At 44.0% G+C, this 12,187-nt stretch overlaps 1 protein-coding gene across 1 annotated transcript in view; it reads left to right on the forward strand.

Annotated features, from left to right (window-relative positions):
- Tmtc1 (transmembrane and tetratricopeptide repeat containing 1) overlaps nucleotides 1–12,187 on the forward strand; it is a 193,291-nt gene that overhangs the window by 155,292 nt on the left and 25,812 nt on the right. Inside the window, exon 12 of the mRNA XM_028757542.1 lies at nucleotides 996–1,139. Coding sequence (XP_028613375.1) covers nucleotides 996–1,139 — 144 coding nt within the window. The remainder of the gene's footprint in view (nucleotides 1–995; nucleotides 1,140–12,187) is intronic.

Here is a 12,187-nt window from a genome sequence, read left to right on the forward strand (position 1 = left end):
AGAGAGAGAGAGAGAGAGAGAGAGAGAGAGAGAGAGAGAGAGAGAGAAAGGAAAAAGAGAAGAGGGAGAGGACAGACTGCTTAAGTTCAGCCTCCATTTCCCCAATGGTAAACACTATATAAGGAATTTTAAATGAGTTGACCTATGAGAAAATGCTTCAAAATGAAAATGCCATTTGCGTTAGCACTTGTTGGGGTGAGCATTGTCTTGGCTTTTTTGCATTGAAGGCCTGCTCTGTGGGTGTGTGACACTAGCCTGTTAGCTTGTATGTCCACTCTAGAAGGGTCAGAAAGGGCTGACTGCATGTCGGTTCTACCTTCATAAATGAAAGACTGAATTGACACCCCCACCCCATTCCCTTAATCTGGGTAATTTAGTTTTCTGAAACATACTCCACCTTGCTCTTTATTTGTTTTGAATTTTAGGAAAGCTGGCTTTTACTTCATTACATGTTAATCTTGTGTCTGAACTGTTCTCAAGATTCTAAGAACTATATCAAGCTAAGTGGAAGTGACAGAAAATGGGGAAAGGGTCAAGATCAGCTATTCTTTTATGGGGAGACAACATGTGACTTCCATCCTTTCTCGGTTGAGGCAGTCTTACTTAGGTTCTGATCCAAAGATACTTGAAAAGTTCCCTCCTTGAAGGGACCCCACACCAGCTGTAAACAGTGAACAGGAACTGGTGGGACTGTGGAACTTCAACAGAAAATTCCCACCAAAGCAAGGAAGATTCCTTGGCTGAAGGTATATAATCAGCCTCTGAAGGACTAAAATATATTTACTCTTGCAGTATTGGGGCTTATTTCCTTATACCTGAGTTTAAAGGTTTTGCCTTCTGTTGTTTTTATTTACATGCCTTCAGCTGTAAAAGCACTTGGCCCTTAAGATATGATACAGTCGCTCCATTACAAGGAAAGCTTCAGGGTTCATTTAGGCTGTGGCATGCTTAAAGTGCCAGTGTAGAAGTCCAAGTTTAACACTTTGATTTTCCAGGCTGTACCCACGCCATGCAAGTGCACTGAACAACCTTGGGACCCTGACAAAGGACATGGCGGAAGCTAAGATGTACTACCAGAAGGCATTGCAACTCCACCCACAGCACAACCGTGCACTTTTCAATCTCGGGAATCTCCTCAAGTAAGTAGACTGGCTTCTGCTGGCTAGGTGACCTGCAGAGTTCCAGAAACCCTTATTTCATTGTGCTACTGATGCCTCTTCCTAGAGATGTTGTATACTCTCATTGAAATTAATTCTATTTCTTGTTAGTTAAAAGCGATATATCTCAGGGTGTCTTTCTGAGATAGATGGTCTGTCACAGGACACTAAGAAGGGTTACACAGCCAAGAAAACTTAGGATATGTTGTGTTGCACAGAGTGGGTGCGCAAATAGCTTTCCAGTGCTTCTAGTCCCTTGTACGTCTTTATGAAGGAGTCGGTAGGGTATAGCCCTTCCAAGACTCACATTCTATAATACACTTCAAAGAAAGCAGTGTTCTCTGAGGTAAGTGATAGGCTTGATCAGGATTCATGCTTAGCTTGAATTAAGGTTAAAAACAAAGCCAGTCTTGTTTGAACAAACTCAGGAGGGGCTGCAAAGTTGGCTCAATAGTTAAGAGCAAACACTCCTCTTAAGTGGACCAGAACTCAGTTCCAAGTACCCACTTTGGGCAGCTCATAACTGCCTATAACTCTAGCTCTCCAGGGGATCTAATACCTCTTCTGGACTCCATAGGCACCTACATGTGCACATACTCATACAGACTCACATAAACCTATGCATGAATAAAAATAAATCTTAAAACATAAAATAATAACAGATCAAAAGGCATGAGAAGGATGGGTTCTAGTTTAAGACAGCTAGCTGCAAGCAACACCTTTACTTCACTTTAGAACCTCTGTGAGCACCATGTGAAATTGTAAGGACTCAGATTTGAATGGCACTGCAGTGTCTGTGTGTGCTTTTTTTGTGTGGCTCAAATCACTGTGTGGGTAGAAACCCCACAGGTGTGTCTCCACAGGGAACTGGCTTCTATAGCACTGGATTTAGAGACCTTTTCAATGTGTATTTCTTTTCTAAGAAGCCAAGCTGAATGGCTGGCTGCAGAATGAGACTCCTTGTCAGGAATGAAGTCCAGAGCTCTGTGCTCAAACTGTACAGCATGACTCTGGAGCAGGGGTTCTGTCATGTTTCCTCCTGCTGGGGACCAAGCCGAAGATGTTAATCCAGTCTGTCTTCACTGATGATATCTGAGTTCCTCTATAGGAACATATGCTTAGAACATGGCAAAGGCTGCTAGGCAGTGAGAGAAGCTGCTGATTCACCAGCATAAGGCTTTTCCTTCCCACCCAGAAGTTCCCCAAATCAACAGTCTGGCTTTACATCTATGTAAGACTTTGCTGGTTTCTGGAGCCTTTCATTTTTTAATGGTGCTTTTCTTGATGTGAACAGGGAAGAGGGAATGGGGAATCCTAAGACTCATGCAAAGAGAGAAGCAGCCATGTCTCAGTGTGAGTCTCAGAATCCAGTGGATGAAATCATGTTAGTAGCTAACTTTGTAACAGACAAGTAAGTTATATACATGGTACACTTGTGATATATAAGTGCCTGTATATAACTGCATTAATAATTCTTAAAACCACCTGTGCTAAAATGTCTTACCATCTTCATCTCATTTCAAAGGTCAGGAACCCAAGGCTTCTGCAGAGAGCTCTGTGACCCTGACCTAGGCTTGTCATAGACCCAGGATTGAACTCTGCCTTTGACTCCTTGTCTTGTTTACTTTCCTTTCTCTTTTTTCCTAAATAGATCCCCAGCCCCAAGATGACATAATGTCAAGCTGTGTAAGAGCTTGCCTTGGCCTTGTATAAACTTCCTAATAGACTTTCTGAAGGAAACAGTTCTGTTTATTTTCATTACCCAGAGGTTGCATTGCTTAATGACTGAGGAAGGTGATACAGAAAACTGCAGGGCCAATCTGCATTTAGATGGTGCTGAGCTCACCTCTGCCTCCCTAATGGGCTTCTGAGTAGAATGAGTAGAAGCCAAGAAAAGGGTAAGAATGTTGCAAATGTGGGGCGAAGCAAAGGATCTATTGTTTTCAGCATCCTTGCCCTGGTTCTCTCTTCAGCCAGCTTTTGAGATATTGTAGTTTGCTTTATAAAGCCATGTCTCTTTCTGTAGTGTAGCATGTAATTCATCCTTTTTGCATATGGTGAGCACAGATCTATTGCTAAGAAGCAGCCACTCCCCGTTCCTATTTAATAAATGAGGGCACTAAAATTTGGGCTAAAGGAACCTCAGTCCTTTTAACACAGCAGACTTGACCACTGCCTCCTAGTGGCCCGGGTGAAAAGTGCCAGTCAGCTGTCAAGTGGTCATCAGCTGCCTGGTAGAAACAGCTTCAGAACCATGTATGCAATGTCAGGAAGTCATACTTTAAAGCATATAAAAATGAACTTTAATCATATTTTTAATTAAACTCTAATATGTCTAAATTATTATTTTAGTGTGATTAATATTTTACAATGCTTTACATTTTTAGCATAAAACATTGAAGATACATCATAAGATATCATGTGTTCTAACACTAAATCTGTGAGATCTAATATATATTTGACATTTATAGCCCACCTCAGAGCAGCTATATTTCAAGTGTGCAATAACAATACGTAGAGATGGCTTTTTTCTTGGCTGGCACTGACCTTTACGAACAATCTTGACTTTGAAGGAAACATGAGTCTTCGTCCAGGTCTAAGTTTCTCTGTCAGAGAATCCTAACCAGCTCACTTCAAGTCTCTGTGAATCTTGGAATTATATGAAGCTCCCCCCTACCCCGCCTTACCTACCTGTGTGTGCTCTCTTTCAAGCTATTTCTTGAGATATTGTAGCTTCCCTGATTCGAGTCTGTGCAGCACATTATGGTAGAAGATTGAGAAGGAACAGCTCTCAATTTATATTGATTAATATTGAGTTTTCTTGAGACTTAAAATATCAAAAAAATAATAAATAGAAGAAAGAAAGAAAGAAGTGAGAAATGCTTGTGTTTTTTTTTTTTTTTTATGGGCAAACATTGCAGAACTACCCAGTGTGTCAAGAGGACGCAACAGAGTGTTTAAAATCAGGGGATGGGGAAGCTTTTATGTTAATGCATAATTAACATAGATGCTGGCATTTGTTACTAAAATGAAAAAGGAAGAAATGTAAGGACCCCTGTCATACCTCTGCCCATTGCTACAGCAACCTTCCATTCATGTCAGAGGATGGAGGGGTCCAAAGTGTTTCTATGGATCTGGTGGCAGAAGCATTGCAGCATGTGCAAGAGTGCCCAGCGAGCTGTGTGATCTGAACAGCTGTGTGTGCTTGCCTTCTTTGGGTGGGCACAGAAGTGTAACCGTTACTTTGTAATAAGTTTAAATGTTTGGGGCACTTCTTCCCAGCATTGTCAGCTACACACGTTTTACTTTAGGAAAGGATGCCTGTGTGCACAAGACAGTAGACTGCTACTTCTCAGCTTTGTTTTCCTGTTTTTGGTTTTTCAAGACAGGGGCTCTCTGTCCTAGACTCACTTTGTAGACTAGGCTAGCCTTGAACTCACAAAGATCCACCTGCCTGTGCCTCCCGAGTACTGGGATTACAGTAATGAACCTTCGCATTTTAACTTCGGCACAGAATGCCAGTTCAGTGACTAACTGTACTTTCCCCGGCCCTTGCTGTCATGTGAGCACATCAGCTATGAGTAGACATGTTCTGCTTCTACCTCCACTCACCCTCACGGTGGCCTATTTGTAGTGACTTCTAGCTTTCTTCATTTCTAGCCCTACATCCACCCCCCATCTCAGCCTACCTGATGCCTACATGTCTGTAGATCTTCTCCAGTTCCCAAAGCCCAGCTCAGCATCTCATGATGCCATCTGCATCTTCATCTCTGCTTTTCCTAGTATGCATTACACTCTTCCAACATCAGCACCACCTGGAGCACCAGGCAGCACTTTTCACTCCTCCGCAGTCATCAGTAGGGAACTCCGTCATTCCTGCTCCACTTCTCCTCATGATGCTCTCCATCAGACGAGTGGCCTGAGAGGGAAAGTGAGACAGACTGGCCAGCGGTGATAGAGAAGGCAAGTAGCAAGTGAGCTGGATGAGAGACAGATTTCTGGGGAGGCAGCTTCATTGAGCAGCTCATTTAATTGGGGGAAACTAAGGCTAAACCTTTGGAGGGTGAGTAGGGGCTTTGGGTGAATGCACATCATTGGCTCAGGCCAGGATGCTGGGAATGCCTCATTTGCATAAAGAGGAATTCCAGATGCTGCCGGATATGACCTTATAAGAGGAAAGAAAGTTTAACCTGGTTACCATCTTGCATGACCTCTACTGGTGGGACAAAGGTGGGGCTACATCCATGTGTGTCAGGACATGCAGGCCCAGGGCATGGAGGGAGGAGTCCTCCTCTTGCTGGATGAGATTTCCGGGGCTTGTACATGCTGTGATCCCACTCTTGCTCTAGACTTGCTCCCTACGACTCCACAGCTTCCCCAGCCCTACAAATGTCAGTATTTATGTCAGCAACCAGGTTCTGTTCATCCTTCTCTCCAAGGCTGTCCATCTCCACTGTGCTTGGGTAATTTCCAACATGACTGTGCCACTAACTTTTTAAGTGTGCAGACTTTTTCTTCTATAGTTCCTGGATTCTGACCTCTGACCTTTAGTCTCTTACCTCTGCTCACCTTTCTCCCATTCTCTTCACTCCTGCTGAGCTTTGAAGGACTGTGATTATACACTGTCACTTTGTAGCCCTTCTCTGTCTCTTCTCTGTAGGGGTTTCTTTTCAAGACCTTTCTATCATCAGATCTCCTGTGATGAGCACAGTTCTCTCGTTATTCCACCTTACTGATGGCCTGTTCACAGTCTTATTAGACTCCCTCTATTAAATGTCACATGACGTTATTTTGTTCCTTTATCCAACACTGGCTCCTCCTCATCCTCTCGATGGACTCAGGAGCACCTGTGCCCATTGCATTGGCATCAAGTCCAGATGTCTTAGCATTCAGGATTTCTGTGCCTTACTACTCAGTGCTCATCTGTCCTCTGTAAACCCAAACCCAGCTGATGCTGTCCAGTTGTCAGTGTGTGAGCGACACCTGCCAGACTACATTGACTGAGGCCTTTAGCAAGGCTTAAAGTTGAAAGAGTTTATTGAAAATGTCCCATGTCCACAGTCCTCCTCTCAGTCAGTGGCTGTCCAACAGCTTTTTCTGGGAAATGAGAATGTGGCCGTGACCCCAGGACTAACAAACAAAAGACACACAGCAGATTTACAGGACTTCTGTGAGCATTGCCCCCACAACTATGCTCACAGCATGATTCCTGAGTCTAAGTCCTTACTGGAGTTCTCTGGCTGTGATAATCACAGTCCAGGCCAGAGCAGAGTTCCACAGGAAACAGTTTTAAAGGAGTCTAGCTTTGTTTACACTCTGGAAAGATTATCATCCACTTTCCCAAACAGATATTTCTAGCAGAAGATAATGTAACAGGCCAGACTGCCTTGTCAAATCCAAGAGTTCTCAAGAATCTCCAGCCTCCATTCTCTCTGTGTCTTTGCAGTTGAGTTGTCCTAAGCCCCATAGTACAGAAACAGAGTGACGTGGCTTAAGGAAGGAGTGGTTCAGTTAAACTCTGGCGGTAGCATGGCAGTCTCTGGGAACTTCTTTTGCAGACATAGTCATATTTTTGGGTACCAACACTTCAGCCTTTATCCTGAGTCAGTCCAGCAGGGTTTTGCTTTGGCACAGAAGTTCAATTTGGTATTCAGGTTGTTGGGGGGGAGGGTCTTAGTCAGGGTTTCTATTCCTGTACAAACATCATGACCAAGAAGCAAGTTGGGGAGGAAAGGGTTTATTCAGCTTACATTTCCATATTGCTATTCATCACCAAAGGAAGTCAGGTCTGGAACTCAAGCAGGTCAGGAAGCAAGAGCTAATGCAGAGGCCATGGAGGGATGTTACTTACTGGCTTGTTTCTCCTGGCTTGCTCAGCTTGCTTTCTTATAGAACCCAAGACTACCAGCCCAGGGATGGCACCACCCACAATGGGCCCTCCCACCCTTGATCACTAATTGAGAAAATGCCTTACAGCTGGATCTCATGGAGGCATTTCCTCAAGGGAAGCTCCTTTCTCTGTGATAACTCGAGCTTATGTCAAGTTGACACACAAAACCAGCCAGTACAGGTTAGGTATCAAAAGCTTTCAAGTTTAAAGATGTTAAAAACGTTCTTTGTACACTAGAAAGAGAAGAAAGAAGGGCAGAAAGAAAGCCGTGTGTGTGTGTGTGTGTGTGTGTGTGTGTGTGTGTGTGTGTGTTCTTATACCTGTCTATGGCCTGCAGATAACACTTGGGGAGGGAAGGCTTGGCCTAAGGACTCCTCCTCTTTTAAGGAACTTGTCGTCAGTTCTGCCAGCTTTCCTCCTCTTCTGATTTCCACAGAGTCCAGTCTCCCCAGCCTGTCTGCTGGCTAGCACATGGGCTTTCTGCCCTCACCCTTCCTTGGTAGCTTCCTCCAACTGACAGGAAAGATTACCCCTTTCTTATGACTCTGTCTACCAGGAACAGTAGGGATACCACCCCCATAACTCTCTTGTCCAGACAGAATTGAATAGAACAGGATCACATGCCAATGAACCGCAGAGAGAGCCTTGACATCCAGTGCTTTCTGAGATATCAGGCCACGTCTTTTTTAGGACAGGTAGGTGCTATCATGTGCTGATCCCTGGTTAACATCTATGTGCAGGACAACGGTTATAGCTTATTGTAGCTTTAACTGCTTATGTATAAAGTAGAAATAATTCTAGAAATTTCACTTTTCTTAAGTACTAAATATAATGCATATAAGCAGGTAGTATAGGAATGAGCCCCCAGTGAAGGTGAAGTAGTTATTAGCTGTTACTGTCTAACTTAGAAACATAGTATCTCATGTCCAGTCTGAAGCTCAGTGTCTTGTCCTCACATTAATAAGAATTGAAAGGCAGGCAGACATACACTACCTGTGCCATTAGTTAAATAGCTTAAGATGATAGTCAGCTGCTAGGAGGCTCAGACCTCTTCACTTTAGTAGAAGATGAACCAGCTGGTCCTATGTAAAAGTCTGTAGTTTACCTACAACATGGTCATCTAGTCTCCTAACTGAAGTATGGACAGAGAACTTGATGTAGCATCCACCTTTGGTGAGATACTGTACAGTCAGGGTTGGGGACTAAATCCAACCCAAGTCGCTCAGCAACTGAAGCTGAGATGGACAGAAACAGCACCTAGCCCAGTGACTAGCAGAAATCCAGCACAATGGCCCATCCACTCAGCTCCCAGCTGTGGATAACAATTCCTTGCTACCTTTTCCTCCAGATCCCAGTGGTAGAACCATGTTCCTAACCTCTTGAAGTTTCTAGAGGGCTTAGCATGTGCATGTGCTTTGAAGTCATCCTACTTGGGACTAGTTTTGATCTTGATGTGAAAATTGGTTTGACATTTCCTTCACACATCTGCAGCCCAGAACTGGCTCTGTATGTCCTGAGCCTCAGGAGGCAGGTATTCTGTTACCCAGGTACAATACAGTGACTTCCCAGGGTGATGATCTGCCCCACACCTGTGGAGAGAGATCTGGGCCCCAAGCTTCTGGAGTTGTGCTCTGTGTCAGCTCTTAGGTGGCTGATCTCAGCCTCCACCATGTCTGCTACCCTGTGGATGCACACTAGGGGACTTTCCACCATCAGCCCCTCACTTTCTTTCTGCAGTGGGAGGAGGTGCAACTGTGATCTTGTCCTTGAGTTTTAGCTGTAATGAGATCTCTGTGTGTTCTCTGTGTGTGGTCTGTATCTTGTGCACATGTGTGGGGGTTCATGTGTGCATGAGTGTGAAGGGCGGAGGTCAGCCTCATGTGTTATCTACTGTGTTTTTTGAGATAGAACCTCTTTTACCCTGGTACTTGCCACATAGGCTAGGCTAGCTGGCCAGTGAGCCCTTGTCTCCATCTGCTGAGTTCTGGGAATACAAGTTTGATACCACACTTATCTGCTAGAGTTCAAGTTCAGGTCCTTGCATTTGTGTTGTAGGCTATAGTGTGAACTGCAGTCAGCTTTTGTCCACTGCACTAGCCACGATCACTCAGCAGTCCTTCCCACACTGTGTAGGAAAGCAGAGCCCTAGAAAGCCTGTGCTTACAAAGGCCATCTTCTGCAGTAACTATAGCTTGAATTTTACATACCAGTTTTTGAGAAGAGCTGGTGATATCTCCTGCCATAAAAGTAGAAATCAAAGTCTTCATTTGTGGGAAACCTCATTTTTTATCCACTAACAGTAAAGCACAATACAGTAACAGAAGCTCAGTATGCAGAGGAGTTCCTGCTGCCCGCCCCCTTCATTCCACAAGCAGGCTGGGTGGGGTTCCTTTTCCTTTTCTCCTTCCTTCCTTCCTCCCTCCCTCCCTCCCTCCTTCCCTCTCTCCCTTCCTTCCTTTGTTCCTTTCTTTCTTTCTCTTTCTTTCTGTCCAACATACTTTGTGCCCACTTCCCAACCTCTGTGCTAGGATTTTCTCTGGCTTGAGCTTGCATGGCATTGTGAATACTGACGTAATCATCTTGAGTTCATTGATGCACCTATTCTATTGTGTTTGGAAAACACTCTGTCCTTAAAATCATCTACCACCTCTGGCTCTTACAGTCTTTTTACCCCTTCTTCAACACAGATCCCTGAGTGTTGAGGGCAAGAGTGTGATACAGACTTAGATTTATGGTTGAGAACTGTGAAGTATCTGGTTCACTATAAACTGACCAGTTATGGGTCTCTGAGTTAATGGCCATCTACCCTTGCTGCTTACAAGCTACCAGCTTTGTATCTGCTACTGACACTTTCCAAATTCATCCCCTGTGTCAATTCTTTCTCACAGCAAGCAGCTGCTTCTGTTGAGATGAATGTAGAACTGCAGACAGGAATCCAGAAAATTTTGTAAATTAACAAACTTAACACGACTCTAATTACTGAAAGGAAATGTGGCAAATCCTTAATGCCTTTGCTAAATACCTCTCATTGAGATGGAGCCAGGAAAGTGAGCCTCTGGACGTGCTTTTACTTGACAAGGGGGAAGCAGAGCCACAGTGAAGTTCCCTGTGAAAACACAGCTGTTGAGCCGCAAGTTCTTCATATTCTGAGCAAGATCTAATTTCTACCTGATATTTTTCTTATGAAATCCATTCTGAGGAAATTACTAGTCTCAGGAACCCACTCTGAGGAACTTTAGCCTTTGGAAGTCCTGGGGCAGGGGTAATTTAAGAGAGTTGAATCCTGCTGCAAATTGTAAAAGCTTTGTTTTGATGTTTGAAGCTTATATGGTGCCGAGTAATGTGCATGTGACTCCTGGTTGAGGGGACTCCAGTAGAGAAAGTTGTCTCTACAGTGGCAGGGTCTCATTGTCATTTCTCCTATTTCATTGATCACTAGGGGTGGCTTTGAAGTATTTTACTATATGCAGGTCATTGGAGTAGGATTACATATGAAACAAAAGATTAGTAAGATTATCTTGCTATGTCGAGGCACTATGACCACAGTAACCCTCCCTCCCTCCCTCCCTCCCTCCCTCCCTCCCTCCCTCCTTCCCTCCCTCTCTCTGTCTCTCTGTCTCTGTCTCTGTCTCTGTCTCTCTCTCTCTCTCTCTCTCTCTCTCCTTCTCTCTCTTTCTTTCTTTTTCTTTTGAGACAAGGTTTCTCTGTGTAGCCCTGGCTGTTCTGGAACTCACTCTGTAGATCAAGCTAGCCTCAAACTCACAGAGATCCATTTGTCTCTGCTTCCCAGGTGCTAGGATTAAAGAAATGCACCACCACCACCACCACCCAGCTTAGCAGCAGCTCTTATAAAAGAAAGCATTTAATTGAGGCTGGCTTACAATTTCAGAGAATTAGTCCATCATCATTATCACCATGATGAGGACATGGTGCTGGAAAAGTAGCAGGCAGCAGGACGAGACTCTGGGCCTGGCTTGAGCATCTGAAACCTCAAGCTTACCCCCAATGGCATACTTCCTCCAACAAGGTCACACCTGCCATTCCCTGGTGACCAAGCATTCCAATCTGTAAGACTGTGAGGGCCTTTCTTACTCAAATCCCCACAAAGATCTGAAGTCCACTCACAGTGGAGGTTGACATTTAGTCAAGGTCACAGAGCACACTCTGAGTGTTAGGATCCTAGTGTTTAGTGTCTAAACATTAAACACTAAACCTCTTGAGGAAAAAAAAAACCTACCAGGATCCCTCTTTTCCAGAATTCCCTGGGAGAAGCTCTGATGGCTCTGTTTCCACTGTATCACCCAGATGGATATTAATGGAGTCCTCAAGGACTTAAATTCACAGGCTGTGTTAAGTGGTAGTTAATCTCTCTGTGTTCACTCATGAAAGGTCTAAGTTTCCATTCTAACTGGCATGAGTTATTACAAATGAAAGGCACTAACCCATTATTATAGAATTATTGTGTTTTCCCCCCCTCTGCTGATTTTGAAGAATTTTCAGCTAAATAATGTCCAATAGGGACTAATTTTCCAACTTAATTTTGTAAGTCTGTATCTTACCTTGGATTTAAGTAGCATTTCTAAATTAAACTTAGTGAAGACTCTTTGGAGTTCTAACCATAACATTACTAGGGTTAAAAAATGCTGACTTATAGGGCTGTCTTACAGGTCCAGCGGTTTAGCCTATTATCATGGTGGGAAGCATGGCAGTATACAGGCAGACATGGTGCTGAAGAAGGAGTGGAGAGTTCTATATCTGGATCAACAAACAGCAAGAAGAGAGAAGCACCGGGCCTGGCTTGAACATTTGAAACCTCAAAGCCCACCCCTCAGTGACACACTTTCTCCAATAAGGCCGTACCTACTCCAACAAAGCCACACATCAAATAATGCCACTCCCTATGAGCCTATGAGGACCATTTTAATCCAAACCACCACATCTACCAAACTGAATATCTAACTCTAAGGACTTTTGAAACCATGACTTTTTACTGTCAGGTTTATGATAGGAGTCTACCTCCTAGGTGAAGATAACTGGTAACAAGCTGTTTCTGGCATGAAGCAGTCAAACTATATCTTATAGTCCCTGGACCTGCAAGGAGTAGGAGAGAGGACTGGTATTAGGAATGAGTGACCTTGTC

Source organism: Grammomys surdaster, unplaced genomic scaffold, assembly GCF_004785775.1.
Source record: "Grammomys surdaster isolate TR1022 unplaced genomic scaffold, NIH_TR_1.0 126176, whole genome shotgun sequence".
Lineage (NCBI taxonomy): Eukaryota > Metazoa > Chordata > Mammalia > Rodentia > Muridae > Grammomys > Grammomys surdaster.